The 17859-nt window shown below is 40.3% G+C and overlaps 1 protein-coding gene across 1 annotated transcript in view; it reads left to right on the top strand.

Moving 5' to 3' along the window:
* Positions 1–17520, top strand: part of LOC124805093 (N-acetylglucosamine-6-phosphate deacetylase) — a 101692-nt gene extending 84172 nt beyond the window's left edge. The window contains exons 8-9 of the mRNA XM_047265531.1: positions 16967–17205; positions 17305–17520. Of these exons, the coding sequence (XP_047121487.1) occupies positions 16967–17193 (227 nt within the window). The 3' untranslated portion in view covers positions 17194–17205; positions 17305–17520. The remainder of the gene's footprint in view (positions 1–16966; positions 17206–17304) is intronic.
* Positions 17521–17859: the final 339 nt, after the last annotated feature.

The following is a 17859-nucleotide window of genomic DNA, read 5'->3' as shown; positions in this document are numbered from 1 at the left end:
TAAGCGACCCATAAATAGTTGGCGTACAAGGGGGCCATCCTGGTACCCATGGCAGTTCCCTTTAAGTGTTGGTATGTCTGGCCTTCAAAAGTGAAGAAGTTGTGAGATAGGATGAAGCTGGCTAAGGTAATGAGGAAAGAGGTTTTAGGTAGGGTGGCAGGTGATCGGTGTGAAAGTAAGTGCTCCATCGCAGCGAGGCCCTGGACGTGTGGGATATTTGTGTATAAGGAAGTGGCATCAATGGTTACAAGGATGATTTCCGGGGGTAACAGATTGGGTAAGGATTCCAGGTGTTCGAGAAAGTGGTTGGTGTCTTTGATAAGGATGGAAGACTGCACGTTATGGGTTGAAGGTGTTGATCTACGTGGGCAGAGATACATTCTGTGGGGGCTTGGTAACCTGCTACAATGGGGTGGCCGGGATGTTTGGGTTTGTGAATTTTAGGAAGAAGGTAGGGGTGCGGGGTGTTGGTGGGGTCAGGAGGTTGATGGAGTCAGGTGAAAGGTTTTGTAGGGGGCCTAAGGTTCTGAGGATCCCTTGAAGCTCTGCCTGGGCATCAGGAAATGGATTACCTTGGCAAACTTTGTATGCAGTGTTGTCTGAAAGCTGACACAGTCCCTCAGCCACATACTCCCGATCAAGTACCACGGTCGTGGAACCCTTGTCAGCCAGAAGAATGACGATGGATCGGTCAGCCTTCAGATCATGGATAGCCTGGGCTTCAGCTGTGGTGATGTTGGGCGTAGGATTAAGGTTTTTCAAGAAAGATTGAGAGGCAAGGCTGGAAGTGAGAAATTCCTGGAAGGTTTGGAGAGGGTGATTTTGAGGAAGAGGAGGTGGGTCCCGCTGTGATGGAGGACAGAACTGTTCCAGGCAGCGTTCAATTTGGATAGTGTCGTGGGGAGTTGGGCCATTAGGAGTAGGATTCGGATTATTTTTCGTCATGACAAAGTGATATTTCCAGCAGAGACTACGAGTGTAGGACAAGGGCTGTTTGGTTGAATCTGGGCGTAGGGCTGAAGGTGAGGCCTTGGATAGGACAGAGGTTTCGGATAGGGAGAGAGGTTTGGAGGAAAGGTTAACTACTGAATTGGGGTGTTGTGGTTCCAGATTGTGTTGACTAGAATTTTGAGGTTTTGGGGGCAGTGGAGCTGGAAGTGGGAGATTGAGTAGATGGGAGAGACTGGGTCTGTGTGCAATGAGAGGAGGTTGAGGTTTGTTGGAAAGGTTGTGGAGGGTTAGTGAGTTGCCTTTCCGGAGGTGGGAAACCAGGAGATTGGGTAGCTTTTTTAGGTGGAGGGTGGCATGCTGTTCTAGTTAGTGGTTGGCCAGTATGAGGATGCTCTGAACAGCCGGTGTGGATGTGGGAGAGGAAAGGTTGAGGACTTTGATTAGGGATAGGAGTTGACGGGTGTGTTCATTGGCTGAGTTGATGTGTAGGTGAGGATTAGGTGAGTGAGGGCTATGGATTGTTCGGTTTGGAACTGGTATAGGGATTGATGGAAAGAAGGGTTACAGCCAGAGATGGGAACTTTAAGAGTGAGGCCTTTGGGGGTAATGCCAAATGTCAGACAAGCCTGAGTAAATAAAATATGGGAGCGTAATCTGGCTAGGGCGAAGGCATATTTGCGGATGGAATTTAAATAAAACTATGGTGTCGTAGGGATGTTGTGAGGGTGACATGGTATAAGAAGGTGGAAAGTGTAACATGAGGCTAAAGTAAAAATAAAAATATATGGGGAGAGATAAAGGTGAACTATAAAGCAACTGGAGTTCTGGTGTGAAAAAAGTCGAAAAAGGGTTGGTTTAAGCTGAGTTATGTTGGTCCTGTGGTGAACTTAGGTTGGTAAACAACGATGTGTATAAAGGTTAGGTAGTTGTGTCGCCTCCAAAACACATTAAAGGGGGGAGAAATTCGGGAAAATTTCGAAATACTGCGTGTAAATATATTAAAAGGACTGGTTATGTGGTGGCAGATCATGAAAATGAGGTTAACAATTGTCTGACGAAGGAATAATAATGTTAAAACCTGTGGGAAGCTGCTAAAAAATGATCGGTTATGTGGGAAAAACGGGAATGGAAATAAAACTAAAGTTGTTAGAACTAGCCGAAATGGTTGTTTAATAGGTGAAAGGAACTAAATCCCCAAACCACCTTCCCTACCCTCAACTGCCCCCAGTGTAAACCCTGTCCCATGCACCCTCCCACCACCACCTACTGCAGTCCTGTAACCCGGAAGGTGTACACAATCAAAAGCAGAGCCACGTGTGAAAGCACCCACGTGATTTACCAACTGACATGCCTACACTGTGAAGCCTTCTATGTGGGAATGACCAGCAAGAAACTGTCCATTCGCACGAACGGACACAGGCAGACAGTGTTTGTTGGTAATGAGTATCACCCTATGGCTAAACATGCCTTGGTGTACGGCCAGCACATCTTGGCACAGTGTTACACCGTCTGGGTTATCTGGATACTTCCCACTGACGCCAACCTATCAGAACTCCGGAGATGGGAACTTGCCCTTCAATACATTCTATCTTCCCGTTACCCACCAGGCCTCAACCTCTGCTAATTTCAAGTTGCTGCCCCTTGTACATCACTTATCATTGAACAACATCTTTGCCTCTGTACTTCTGCCTCGACTCACATCTCTGCCCAACCTCTTTGCCTTTACTTACGTCTGCCTGTGTGTGTGTGTGTGTGTGTGTGTGTGTGTGTGTGTGTGTGTGTGTACGCACGCAAGTGTGTATACCTGTCCTTTTTTGCCCCTAAGGTAAGTCTTTCCGCTCCCGGGATTGGAATGACTCCTTACCCTCTCCCTTAAAACCCACATCCTTTCGTCTTTCACTCTCCTTTCCTCTTTCCTGATGAAGCAACCTTGGGTTGCGAAAGCTTGAAATTTGTGTGTGTGTGTCTATCTACCAGCACTTTCTCGTTTGGTAAGTCGCAGCATCTTTGTTTTATATATATATATATATATATATATATATATATATATATATATATATATTACACAAATCAGTTGGTTCTACTGAGAAATTCATCAATTGAGTAGAAGGAGTTGTCCACAAATAAATCCTTTAGGCTTCTCTTAAACTGAATTTCATTGGTTGTTAAGCTTTTTATGGCTGCTGGCAAGTTATTGAAAATGTGCCCTCCTGAATAATGCACACCTTTTTGTACAAGAGTAAGTGACTTTAAATCTTTGTGAAGATTATTCTTATTTCTAGTATTCATGCCATCAGACAAAAGCATTCACAACCTTGTAAAAGAACAAACATAGCAAGGTTCCTTTGGAAAACACTCGGCATTGAAGGCAACAGCAGCATCAACGTTTCTCCTACATTCTCTGCAATCAGGATCATTTCACTGTTTTCTTCTGTGGTTGCAACATTCTTCATTCACGTGCATGTCTGTTTTCCACATTATTGGTAGGTGTGCAGGGCAATAAACATTGTGCAAGTATTATAGGTTTAGAACAACATCTGTTCTAGTCTGCACAATACATGAGCTCTGGTCACAGTGTACCGCCTGTTATGATACATCATAGTTCACTACATGGCCACTGTAGCGTGTTGACTAGTTCCCTGTTCGAAATATTGGAGGAATACAAAGTTGTGGGTTTCCAATTAGAAGTTATGAAATACTGGCCTGTCCTATACCCCCCCCTCCCCACCCCCACCCCCCGTTTGCCCCCTCCCCACCAGCATGGAGGTTGTGTCCCACATGACACTGGATATTTAATCTAGTATTGCCCCTGTTAGGGAATATTGTAGGTTGGGGGCTGATGCACAAAGCAGCCTGAGTTGTAGTGGGCAGGTGGGTAGTCTCCACATGACTCGTGTTTACGTTTAGTGATTTTTGCTGTTTCCTCTTCGTTTATTGCTCTCGCATCAAACTAAAACAAAACGGATTTCTGTGGCCGGGAGCAACCAAGTGAATTAAAATACAGTCGCATAATTATGGAAGGCTAAAATATGTTACTAGTTTCAGATTTTATTTTATTTACACCTTTCTGACAGTCAAGCATTAATCGCCTTGCAGAACAATGAAGTTATTTTTGTCAGTTTGCTAAAGGAATTTCCTTTTATTAATCTTTTCTGCTGAGGCAGTCAATTTATTTGAAACGAAGTGCTTAATTCCTCACTGTTAGCTAGTTTCAACGGTTCGCTGCGTTTCAATTGCACATTTTCGTGTTCTATCACTTATGGCACTATGCCATAATAAAGAACCAGATGTGAGATAATACAGTACTGGTACTCCAAGAAAATATACATCCGAATCTGGACATATGAATGTGCATTTTAAGCCAAATTATGCATTTTAGTATGGTTCACGAAATTCTGATGTTCTTGGAGTATCCTCTAATGTCTTGTTTCTAATGTAAGATCTTTTAATGTTTTACGTACGAACATGGGCATCCTGCATTATAGTAGCTGCATAAGCGCGGTGACACCTGTTTATCTGGCGCTCTCTGGCAACTGCTGAAATGAACATATTTCTAACAGTTCATGGGAAAATATTGTGAATGGTTGTTTGAAAAGTGTTACTTTCAAATCAAAATTCCTTTTACGCAAGATGAACACCATGCAAGAATGTATGATGTGATTTTTTTAAATCACAATGTGTTTGACTCTCATTTAAAAAATCACATGACATAAGGTATGACTGACTTACAAAAGCGCATCGCAATCTGGATTTCAGTGCTTCAGAAAGTAACATGCGGTGTTTGGTGGAATTCGAATTTATACTTTTGTAATACGAAAATATGCGGTATACATTTTGCTGCAGATCAAAGATCTTCTAAAGTGCCGAGAAATTCTACGCCGATGTATAAAACCATAACCATTCAAAGGATTAACACGTTTTACAGTTCCGAGGAAAAGTATACAGTCACTTAACAAGGAAAAAGTGTGTTTTCACACAGGAGACAATGTGTTTTTAACCAGGAAAAATCCGGGATTTTTTTTTTAATTTTATTTATTTATTTATTGTTATTTTTTTCTCCCTTGTCCACGTATACACCCTGGTTTGTGTGTCGAATTTGGTTGAAATCACCCATCCATAATTGAAGTTCGAGTTTCAAAATGCTGTAGAAAGAGAACCACTGCTCAAATTACGGCAAATTTGAACAGCATATTATTGTCTCAGGGGACGTCATGGAACAAATAAGATTTAGTGAAAATCTTACCAATGGATGACATTGTACGCATTATAATGTACATGATGTCAGCTACAAAATCACAGTGAGATGGCTATGGTAAGAGCTGCACATTACACCATCCATACTGTTAAGTGTACCTGACTGCAGAAGTTGAACAGTGATAAGCCCGTCCACCACAGTAAGGTCGAACCATATCAGTTGGAAAAAATTGGTTACAATGTAGTAGTATTGATCTACTTTATCAGCCTGTGTTGCTAGGGCTACGTGTGTGATGGGCACGGATGGGGGAATGGTTGAAACTGATGGTGGAGGGATGCGTAGAGAGAATGGGTGGGAGGCCAAAAACTGCATAAAAAGCAAAACGACATTGGTTTTTAATTGTCCTGGGACCAAAAACCAGATATAAAGCAAAATGACATCAATTTCTAATTGTCACAAGACTGGTACAATACATGTTCAATATGTTGTCCACTGTTTCTACTATAAGTTTAAATCGAGAAATAGCATGTTCCACAACAGATCGGAATGTATTGGGGGTCACTTTAGGAACACATGTTTCAGATTACCCCACAGCCAGAAGTCACGCGGATTAAGATAGAAAATCTTTAGGGAAATTATGGCTGATAATTCTAGCATTTCCAAAATTCCTCTCCAGCAGCCGCTTCACTCATTGTGGAATGTGTAGAGGTAGGCCATCTTGCACAAAAATGATCCTACACACACATCCACACTGTTGAAGGGTTGGAATGATGTTGATGTGCATAGTGTTCACCAGTGATGGTACAGGTAAAAGGACCTGCGTGATCCATCTCCTTAAGAAAATATAGCTGTATGATAAATGCCGCCATCAAGCTGCGCCACACAGTCACCTTTGCAGAATGAATGGGTACTGTTTGTTGTGTGTGCACATTTTCTATTGCCCATATTCAGCAGTTCTGCATATTGACATGTCCTTGGAGATGGAAATTGGCTTCATTTGTCCACAAAATGTCCCACGGCCATTTATTGTCCATGTGAGCAAGGAATTCCAGATGAATGTTTGTCTTGAACTGCCCTTCTTTGAACTTTTTTGGTGTCCTGTATCAATCCTATCTCATGTGGATCCCACACGCACAGCACTGCTCCAGAAGAGGACAGACAAGCGTAGTGTAGGTGGTCTCCCTAGTAGACCCATTGCATCTTCTAGGACTTCTACCAATAAAACAGTGTCTTTGGTTAGATTTCCTCACAACTTTATTCATGTGATCATTCCATTTTAAGTTTTTCATAATTGTAATCCATAAATATTGAGTTAAATTCACAGCCTTTAGATTTGCACGATTTATCATGTGCCTGAAATTTAGTGGATTCCTTTTACTATGCATGTGGATGAATTCACAGTTTTCCTTCTTCAGATAAAATTGCCACTTTTTGCACCATGCAGACATCATGCCTAAGTCATTTTGCTGTTGTTTTTGAACTTCTTATGACTTTCCCTAAACAATGTAAGAGGGCTTCTCAAATGCTCCTAAATCATTTGTGTAGATTAGGAACAGAAGAGGGCCTATAATACTTCCTTGGGGAATGCCAGATATCACTTCTGTTTTAATTTTCCATAAATTACCACGTACTGTGACCTGACAGGAAATCATGAATCCAGCTGCACAACTGAATTGATACTCCATAGGCACACAATTTTATTAGAAGTCAATTTTGAGGAAAGGTATCAAAAGCTTTCTGGAAATTGAAAAATATGAAATCAGTTTGTCATCCCCTGTCAATGGCACTCATTACTTTGCGTGAATAACGAGCTTGTTGTGTTTCATAAGAACAATATTTTCTGACTCTGTGCTGAGTATTTGTCAATAGATCGTTTTCCTCAAGGTAACTCATAATGTTCAAACATGGTATATGTTCCAAAATCCTACTGCAAATCAGCATTAGTATGTGTGTCTTTAACTCACTGGTTACTCCTATTTCCTTTCTTGAGTATTGGTGTGACCTGTTCAACTTTTTAGTCTTTTGATAGGATCTTTCGTCAAGTTATCAGTGGTACACTATGTGATCAAAAGTATCTGGACACTACCAAAAACACCTACTGCCTGGTACGCCATATCAGAGGCCTCAGTAGTCATTAGACATCATGAGAGAGCAGAACGGGGCACTCCGCAGAACTCACGGACTACTACGCAGAACTCACGGACTTCGAACTTGGTCATGTGATTGGGTCTCACTTGTGTCATACGTCTGTAAGTGAGATTTCCACAGTCCTAAACATCTCTAGGTCCACTGTTTCCAATGTGATACTGAAGTGGAAACATGAAGGGACACATACACCACAAAAGCGTACAGGTCGACCTCATCTGTTGACTGACAGAGACCGCAGACAGTTGCGAGGGTCATAATGTGTAATAGGCAGACATCTATCCAGACCATCACATAGGAATTCCAAACTGCATCAGGATGAACAACAGTTAGACGGGAGGTGAGAAAACGCGTATTTCGTGGTTGAGCAGCTGCTCAAAAGCCAAAAAACGCACCAGTAAATGCCAAATGATGCCTTGCTTGGTGTAAGGAGCGTAAACATTGGATGACTGAACAGTGGAAAAACATTTTGTCGAGTGACGAATCACTGTACACAATGTAGTGATCTGATGGCACTGTGTGGCTATGGCGAATGCCCGGTGAACGTCATCTGCCAGTGTGTGTAGTGCCAGCAGTAAAATTCAGAGGCGGTAGAGTTATGGTGTGGTTGCATTTTTCGCAGAGGGGGCTTGCACCCCCTGTTGTTTTGCATGGCACTGTCACAGCTCAGGTCTACATTGATGTTTTAAGCACCTTCTTGCTTCCTGCTGTTGAAGAGCAATTCGGGGATAACAGTTGCATCTTTCAACACAATCGAGCACCTGTTCATAATGCATGGCCTGTGGCGGAGTGGTTACATGACCATAACATCCCTGTAATGGACTTGCCTGCACAGTCCTGACCTGAATCCTATAGTGAATACCTTTGGGATGCTTTGGAACGCCGACTTCGTGCCAGGCCTCACCGACTGACATAGATACCTCTCCTCAGTGCAGCAAGCACTCTTTGAAGAATGGGCTGCCGTCCCACAAGAAACCATCCAGCACCTAATTGAACATATGCCTGTGAGAGTGGAAGCTGTCATCAAGGCTAAGGGTGGGCCAACACCATGTTGAATTCCAGCATTACCAATGGAGGGGGCCACGAACTTGTTAGTCATTTTCAGCCAGGTGTTTTGGATACTTTTGATCACATAGTGTGTAAGCTTGCTAAGTATGGGGCCATTGTATCAGCATACTCTGAAAGGAACTTAATTGGTATACTACTTGGACCAGAAGATTTGCCATTATTAGAGAGATTCAAGCACACACAGAGGCTTTCCGGCAGTCGTTCTTCCTGCGAACCATACGCGACTGGAACAGGAAAGGGAGGTAATGACAGTGGCACGTAAAGTGCCCTCTGCCACACACCATTGGGTGGCTTGCGGAGTATAAATGTAGATGTAGATGTAGATTATTAAGGGGAGTATGTACGTCCTATACCCACAGTGTTAAATTTGCAATATTGATGACCCATTATCTCAGAACCTGTGACAGATAGAGATCTGAAAGTTTTGGGATGTATAGTATCACTCCTTTTCTGATTACTGAACCAGAATCAAAATGTACAGAGAAATAATCAGCTAGTTATGATTTTTTTAAAATGCTGTTCAATATTTTCTTTTAAAAGTCCACTTTTTCTTCCGTAAGTAAAAAACCGTTTAGAGGTGGAGATGTTTTGGGATGTTCAGTAGCTGCAGTATACTAAGTGGTAACATAGTGTAAAATTAGAGATGTGTATCTGTAATAGTTTCTGAGATTATGGGTCAAATAATTTTAAAAATATCATTTCCGGCAAATCAAGTTCAAACATTTTATTTGATATTAACTTATACATGGAGGCATGCCAGCTTCTAGAAACAGCCAGGCCCATAATCAGCTTATCTGAATCCTGTTCTTGACTATCCTGCAAACCTAGAAGCTTCCTTCTTTTCCTGCCTCTTGCTTCTTTAGTCATTTCCTCTGCTGCACGCTGGGCTTTCATGATCCTAAGTCGATCCATTCGCTGAAAGGTTTGCAGTGTGTTGGCACCTGGAGTTATACCGAGTTCCTCTAGTACCCCAATTCTTGCCTTTATACCATCATTAAATATTATCACAGCATCACAAACACCCAATCATAGAGTTCTCCTTCCTACAAAGACATTTTTTGGTATGCAGGTCCAAATTACATTATTGAAAGACTCATTCGGGTTTTGTGTTCGACCATGGAGACATTTGGAAAGAAGGTCAGGATGAGCTAATTCTCTATATATTGGTTTAATAACTTCTATCACTGCAGATGGTATGCTATTTTTGTGCCTAAATTGCTCCTCACTGCCCGATGCCTGAGCTTTGCAGTACTTGCACCATGAATCAGCACCAGGTGGACAAAGACCATGTATAAGTGTATCATCAGTGGAAGAATGTTGCCCACACTGCTCGTTTCATCCCTTGTAGGTCATGTGTATTGTTTCTTATTGCCATTCCGTAATAATGCTGGAGTTCATTGATGTTTTTGTCTGTAAGTCTTCCTTTCCCATTTAGAATCTTTCCATATGATAACTTCTCTTTTCCTTTTGTCTGCTTCAATTTTCGGAGATGTGTCCCCATCCGTTTTTGAACGTGGCCCACACATTCAATCTTAACAATCTGTTTATTACCATAAGGTTGGCTTTCCACTACTGATTTGTAAGCTTTTGAATCACCATCCCCCAAGTATTCAGTGTAACACACACCTCTCTCCTGTTGTGAACATCTGAACATAGAAACAACTGCAGTAGCCTCGATGCTACCACTGGTTCCCTCATATTTCTTAGCACAATTTGTTTTATGGCTTTCACTTGTTTCATCAACTGATTTACACTGATGACAGTATTTAGTAAGCACTTCAATGTCTAAAACTTTACCTGCGTCAACACTAGTGACAGTTGCAACTGCATTTTTTTAATGTGTGACCTCTCTTCTGCCATGTGCCATCAACTGCCACAGATAAGTCTGTTGTGTTATTTAATTCTACTGCTTCTTTAGCAGCACCTTTCATAGAAGCAATAGCAACAGATTTGACACATTCACCAATTACTTCTGTGTACTTACTTGATCTGGTTGGTGGGTTTGGCAAGTTCAGCGTTGCACATAATACTTGAGCTGCAGTCAATCCTTTCCCAATGCACCTCATTCCATACAGGAATCTAACATTGCTCTCAAACAAGTCATTCTTGCACTTTTCAGAAGTCCAAAATGATGTCGGGAGCCTGCAAACTTCGCACTGAATATCAAGTTTGTTAGCCAGTCCTGTCCTTGCAGATGAGTCCTCAGAGATGCCAATTTGCCCATGACACAGCATCTTGCAAAACTTGTCCTAACACACTCAAATCTAAAAGAACATAACCTAAACTATTTTGATCTTTGCCAATAAATAAATCCTCAACCAAAATGAAAATTGAAAGTTGCATCCCTGGTGGTCTTTTTGTCAGAAGTGAGAGCTGCTTTTGTAGGTGAGAAATTTTCGACAATGTTAATACTGTTGACTGGTGTTGAAGTGTCCAGATAATTTTTCTCCTAAATCGGGGAATGTACATAAAGAGCTTTCTTGCTTTCCATCACAACAAATAATGTCTTACAATTTGTAATAGCTATACATACTGGCTGAAAGTTTTCGGTTGATCATGCATTGAGATTGCAGGATACAACATTAATTCTTTAAGTACTTGAAATACTCATACATTTGCTTACCTGTACTAACTTAAGCATTAATTCCATGATCCCTTTTTTCTGCCACTAATAGTATACATTTTATTCTTCCAAGTCCACCATAAAATGCTGCTCCTAACATAAAGACATACAGCCCTTTGCTATTTGCACATGATCAACAATTCATATGATGATATAGAAGTAATGTATCACTGAGAGGTAAACTATCATAAAAGCCAATATGATAAGGGGTGTGGTGGACTAAATTCAGCTCAGTTGTCATTTGATCACTTACCATTGCATATCGCTGAGCTCTGCTTGTACATACTATAATATTACATTGCTGAATTTCGCTTCTGTGGAATATACACATATAACAGTTTACCTCTAAAAAAAAAAAGTACGATTTAAACAAGCCACATGTGATAATGACCTCAAAATCATCATTTTCGCACTTACGATAGTTTACCTCTGTCATCCAGATTTGATAAGTGCTATATGCCAAGATGTTGATCAAGTTGTTTATTTACTATCAAGTTAGCTCATCAACTTTTAGTATCTGCTCAGTTGGCAGATAATTTACTCTTTTTCAGTGATTTTCTCAAATGTCACAGTTTCGGCATCCTGTTTACTAACTGTTAGGAACTATAGGAATGCATGCAACTAAGTAGGCTCTTAACATTTTTCTTTCCATTTATATTCTTATTTCAAAAAGTAAAGTTTTCAATGAGTGCACACGGTATTGATTTATCAAATTTGAGTAATACATTATTCTCTTTAGCCAACTACCAAACAGTCTGTCATATTCATACTTATTGTTGTGCTGCAAATAATTTACTGGGAACAGCTGAGTAAAATTGAGACACCTTCCACTGCTAACACAACAGGCTGTGGAAACGAGCCAGTTAGGGCCGACTAGGTGAAATTACATCAGGGGCTACCGACTGATGTGATAAGAACTTCCCCAATGTGTCAAGACAGTTACCACATGCTACGGCTAGACAAAGGGACCATATGCATAATAGCATTGATTCAGTAGAAAGGCAAAGCCTCTTGGTGTGGGTGACGAGATTGCTTCATGTCCAAGCCATTGTTCTGTTATGACTTAGATGACAAAAACCGATACATTAGCAACACAGTGATGGGCCAAGCTCATATAAATACTCCTCATTTCTAGACAGAGGCACTGCATTCTACCAGCCACCAGGTCGGAGGGAGAACCTGTGATGATCCGTGAGTGTATGTGGATCCACCATTCTCCACCTCTGGACTCTGCTACTGTGGACTTTGTGTCCTCCAACCAGCAAGCCATCTAGTGGCCTACAGTTTGATCAAAGTGCAACGCAGCCACTCAGCCACTTTCACTTATGTGGGCCAACTCCTTCCTACCTGCTTCTACTCATTTTGGCAGACACTGCTGCTACTGTGAGCCAACTCATGAGCCATTTCATTCAAGCTGGATCCACAGCCTGATTCTGCATGCCCCACCCCATGCTGCCCACGACTGCAGAGTTGCTACCATCGGCACTGCTCTGGCCAATCAATCGCTGCATGGCATTGGGCTGCCGGCTGACAGCCACTCCTCTTTGCACACCTCCTATTGGTTGTGTCCAGAGGACGATGGCCTGTCTGAATATCATCCTAATTGTTGTACTTGACAAACAAGAAATGAATGTTACAACAGTGATGTTTTCATGGCGATATGTCAAATGACTACCAGGCTATCCATTCATCATTCCAGTGCAATCCTGCCAAAGTAGAGGTCACACTAACAGCCTCTAAATTATTTGTACTTACCCATTTCAATCAAAACTATACTTCTGCAACCTCACATCATTCTGCTTGTAGGCTCAAACTTTAGAGATTGTATGGACATTTAATGCTTGAGGCACAGCTTTTTTAGGTGAACATTTTCTAACATTCCTCTTATTGCATAGAAATGTTTATTTTCCTGTCATATAAAATATGAATTGAAACTTCAGCTTTCAGTAATGAAGTCTTGACATCAAGATGGTGGGACAGGAAGAAAATAGTCATTTTTAGATTTTAAATTCAACATAAATTGGAAAGGAAACTTAATCACTGTATATACTCTCAAACCGATGTGTATAAACTCGTGTCTGAGTCTACAAGGCTTTCAGTATCTGGGCAAGAATGGGATTGGTGTTACATTTTGATATACATAGAGCAATAAAAGTTTCTGTTAAAGACAAACCAGATTTCAAAACTAGACATTTACTGAATGTATTTTAAAACACTGAGTACGATAAATAAGATGTTAAGTTACCACTCACCATAAAAGACATCTTAGTCTTTCAGTATGCACAGATTAATAATCTACCTGCAGCTCTTATTTCATTCTGCAGGCTATATTTAGCAAAATAGACAGAACCCTATCCAGACATGATTAGACCTGATATCTACCCCCTTCAAAAAATTAAAAAGATGTGTGCTCTGTTAAAGGTTGTCTCACCCTCAGAGGTCCTGTAATTTATAATATTCCACTCGAGTACAGCAACAGTTGTACTAGACAGCCCCTACTTACTATGCCAGACTGTTGAGTGTGTTTATAGTTCTACACTAATATAAAAATTTGAAAAAAGTTTCTGGTTTCAATGCACAGCCTTCCAGACAAGAATTAAAGTTACCTTAGATAACATCAACATTTTGCCCCACTATCGTCTTATTGGAGTACTGTTTACAGGGAGGCTGCTTCATCATCTCAGTACACTCTGTGGCACATGTAAGGATCTATTCCTAGTGAAGGGCTTCTGATTATATCTAGAACAAAAGTGAGGCATTTTTAGCATCCCACCATGATAGACATTTTTGGAAGCCCTTTGAATGGTGTTTTCATATTTGTTGCATTGTAAACTGATAAGACTACTTGCATTGTTGGAGGTATATCACTGCGATAGCCTAGAAACCATACTGATTTCATGGTCACGTGGTCAGTCATTCATCCCACTGAGTGTTACTCATTAGCCACATTCCATCCTTACCTGTACTTAGTGGGACCTCACCTTGCCTGACAACTTCTGCTGGTACTTCACTGACAGTTGCCATAGAGCAACACTAGTTCACTGTTTGTAGTCTGTTGGAATGTCACCAACTGCACTTTGAGCAGGCAGTGTTTCTTTAATCTGGTTCAAATTGTAGTCTGTCTCAGCATGAAGGAAATTAATGTATCTTAAATAAAGTTCCATTGATTATCTTCACTCATTTCACTTCTTAAATACAAATATTTATTTGTCTGTATATTTCTTCTGTTACAATTGGCATTAATTGTGGAGTTTTATCCCCATTTCAGTTCTTGCTCCCAACTTTTGACTTCCTTTTGTTTATTTAGAAGCCAAAGGTTTCGTAAAATATTATATCTTTGCTAGTCAGTAATTCCTAAGATATTTTTTGTTGCCAACTGTAAGCAATGATCAGATTGGTAGAATCTTGTATGGTGCCCATATTATATGAAAGTTGGCAAATTGAGTTTTCCTCAACAGGCCTTCTTTGGTAAGGCCAAAGCATTTTTTACCAGTTGCTTACAAACTTCATGAATTCCTAAGAGACGCAGCCCTAATCATCACTAAGATTGTAATTACTAATGGAAATAAAAATATGCCTAAGCATAAACATATATTTTTGAATATCATAAAATATGAGAATTTGTAGATGATGTGGGGCCAACTTCATTTCAGCTGAACACATTTGAGATGGGGGGCGGCTAACAATCGTTGACGTGCTGAGGGTAACATGAAAAAACAGTCACTGAATGCCACAAAATTTCGTTTGTATATACCATACTAAATAGTCGAATGAACTAGAGAATATGAGCATAAAAAGAGAATGTTTCAATAAAATTTTGTTTATGGAAATGTAGTCTCAATATTTTAGCTTTGAAATTGCTTGGTGCATTCGTGTAACTTAAGTTTTTCCTTCTGGGTTATTATTTCTGTTTTGTGAATTATGTTTGTGTGTTACTGTCAGAACCAATGAAGAGCTAAAGACTCTCAGGGAGTAATGAAGGGCACTATTGCATTTTATAAGTATCTTTTTTGAACTGTAACATACAGTAAAATACAAATATTAGTGCATGTCTTGTGAGCTAATACATTTTTTAGAGTGAATGTCTTTTGAACAACAGAAACTTCTTCCATAACCACAACAGTACAAGTGTTCATCATTATCATACCAATAACTCTTACTATAACAACAAAAACAATCACCCGGAACTGCGCGTCAGGGGAGGCTTACCAGACAAGAAGGAGAAAGGATCTCATCCGATGCTGTCCCTAACAATCAGTCTTTCATTCTCATCCCATCCGGTAAGTCTCCTCTGACCCACAGTTCTGGAAGACTTTCTCGAAATCTGCCTCTTCTCCTAGACCTCTCCAGTCCTTTTCCTTCATCCCTCTTCCTTCCCCTTCAACCCATGTGCCTGAAGAAGGAGCTACTGGCTCTGAAGGTTTACCTAATTATAACATTCTTTTATGTGTGTGTTCTGCCGCCGCTTGGTGAGTAGATTCTTTTATCCATCCTAACTCTTACTATGTTCACAGAAAACACCTCTGTGGACACACAATCAATTTGTGAGCTAGACTTTTTGAATTATGTCTTTTCAAACATTTCCTTCTTAAATTAATGCATTTTTCATTTCAAAATTAATCTTTTGTGTTAAAATTTGGTTACTTAACAGGCTTGTTAATGAACTTGTGCCTTTGTTACCAAAATGTATATCATTCTACGTCATCTCTCGCACGTAGTTGTTTCCTTACAAGCTGGTGTAATGAATCATGGATCGGTTTTAACATGCCATTTAGGTGAATAAATTCATTGTTTGAGCCTTCTTCTGCCTGAATTTGCATGTACATGAGGTTGGGAACTTAAGCGTAATTATTGAAATCAGTGAAATTATTAAACTTCTATGAACAAACTTTTCCTTGCAAGGAATTTGGAAAAGCTAAAATCCGAGTTTGTGAGGTCAAAGATACAGATATTGTATTTTATTTTCAGATATTGTACTGGTTTGTGGGTGAATTATATAATAATTTATCTGCAAAATTGTGTGTTAGAACCAAATTAAGGCTATACTTGTTCCATAAAAACACGGGAGAACTGCCGGATATCAGTAACTTCCTGCCACGATATTTCGGCGCAGAGTCTTCTGGCCATCTTCAGGTGAATGCCACTGTAGTAGTACTACTACAGTGGCATTCACCTGAAGATGGCCAGAAGACTCGGCGCCGAAATATCGTGGCAGGAAGTTACTGATATCCGGCAGTTCTCCCGTGTTTTTATGGAACAATCAGTACGCCGGGAAAGCTTTAAACATCACATCAAGGCTATACTTTATCAATAGAATCTTCTTTTATTAGGTGTTATGTGTGCCTTCAAAGAATCTTATCTTTAATTCTTATTTATAACATGAGGTCATGGTTGAGAGACGAGGCAAATACTCCGACGGTATCACTAAGTGGAATTGTTATTGGAATATGTGGAGAGAGGAGTGTAGTAATTCATACTGCAGTATGCTCTAAAAGTTTAGGGATCCCAGACAAGTTTGAGGCAAATAATAGTGCAGTTGTACATGAACAAAAATGAAATGATGTACTAAAATTTGTGTGACATATGTGGAGACTTCATACCTTGTTATCAAATTTCATCTTGTCACTAAACATTGTGAATTAAGATCCTGGACTCACATTTGGGAGGTGTGAGGTAAAAGCCACAAGAACAAAGTAAATACTAGGATGGTGCCTTTGAAACTGTCTTTGTGATTGCCTGTCTCCTCCTCCACCACCACCACCACCACCACCACCACCACCACCCCCACCCACTCCCAACACCTAGTTCAATCTCTGCAGGATACTAAATGTAAAGCTTCCTCCTTGTTCTGCTGTGTCTCTCTGGATGAGGAGTTCTTGATCACTGCCCCAAAAATTGCCCCCCCCCCCCCCTCTTCTGATGATGATGGATCTTGTGAAATTTGTAGAATTAAGTCAGTAACTGAAAAACACTTTTTTTAACAGCATGCAGTATAGTGGAAGCCCTAGAAGCTGCAACATTGCACCCAGCAAAAGCACTGGGCATTGACCAGACAAAAGGGAGTCTTCACTTTGGAGCAGATGCTGATTTTATTTTTCTGGGAAAAGATATGGATTTGTGGTCAACATGGATCAGTGGAGAATGCGTCTACCAAGCTGAAGGCAAGACGGAGGCTGCTTACTTTAGTAAAGTAAAGAGAAAGTTATTTTAAAACGGAGATAAGGTAATAGTATGATACTTCATCTAATATTTTTCTTGACACTGTCTGAGAAATTTACCTTTTGTGGTGAAAGCTCTTTTTATATATTTCATTTTCTTTAAGATTACAAGAGATACTGGTGAAAGACCTCTGTGAAGCATATCTCATTTCAGCGCAGCCACAACTATATCATGAAATGGGAAACAGAAGTAGTGCACATTTGTTACTTGAAACAGCTAATGTAAGAATAGTTTCTCATCATAATATATTCTCATTTGTTGGTAATTGCATAAAAATAAGTTGTTCATTCATTGAATAAATATATTTCTATACAAATAACAGTTTTTTAAAATTTCTTTACATGGAAATTTAGATACACTCAAAGCTCAACTACTACACATGCAAGAGCTAAGTGAAGGTTATCATACAGCCACAGCAGACATGAACTATTTATTTAGTCCCTTATTTATTTATATTCCTCCTCCTCCTCCTCTTCACCCGTCCCCTCCTTGATATATTACCCTTTTCTGATCTTTTTAAAGTTATACACAAGCAGTTGCACTCAGATCTTATTATAGTGTAAGTGCATCAAAGAAATTTGTCCTAATGATGAAATGGGGTTATGTGCTCACTTGTGGCACTATTTGTTTGGGAGAAGGATAGGATTTTGCCAAGGGT

The sequence above is a fragment of the Schistocerca piceifrons genome, chromosome 7 (assembly GCF_021461385.2).
Source record: "Schistocerca piceifrons isolate TAMUIC-IGC-003096 chromosome 7, iqSchPice1.1, whole genome shotgun sequence".
Taxonomy (NCBI): Eukaryota; Metazoa; Arthropoda; class Insecta; order Orthoptera; family Acrididae; genus Schistocerca; species Schistocerca piceifrons.
This window is presented reverse-complemented; position numbering and strand designations above follow the sequence as displayed.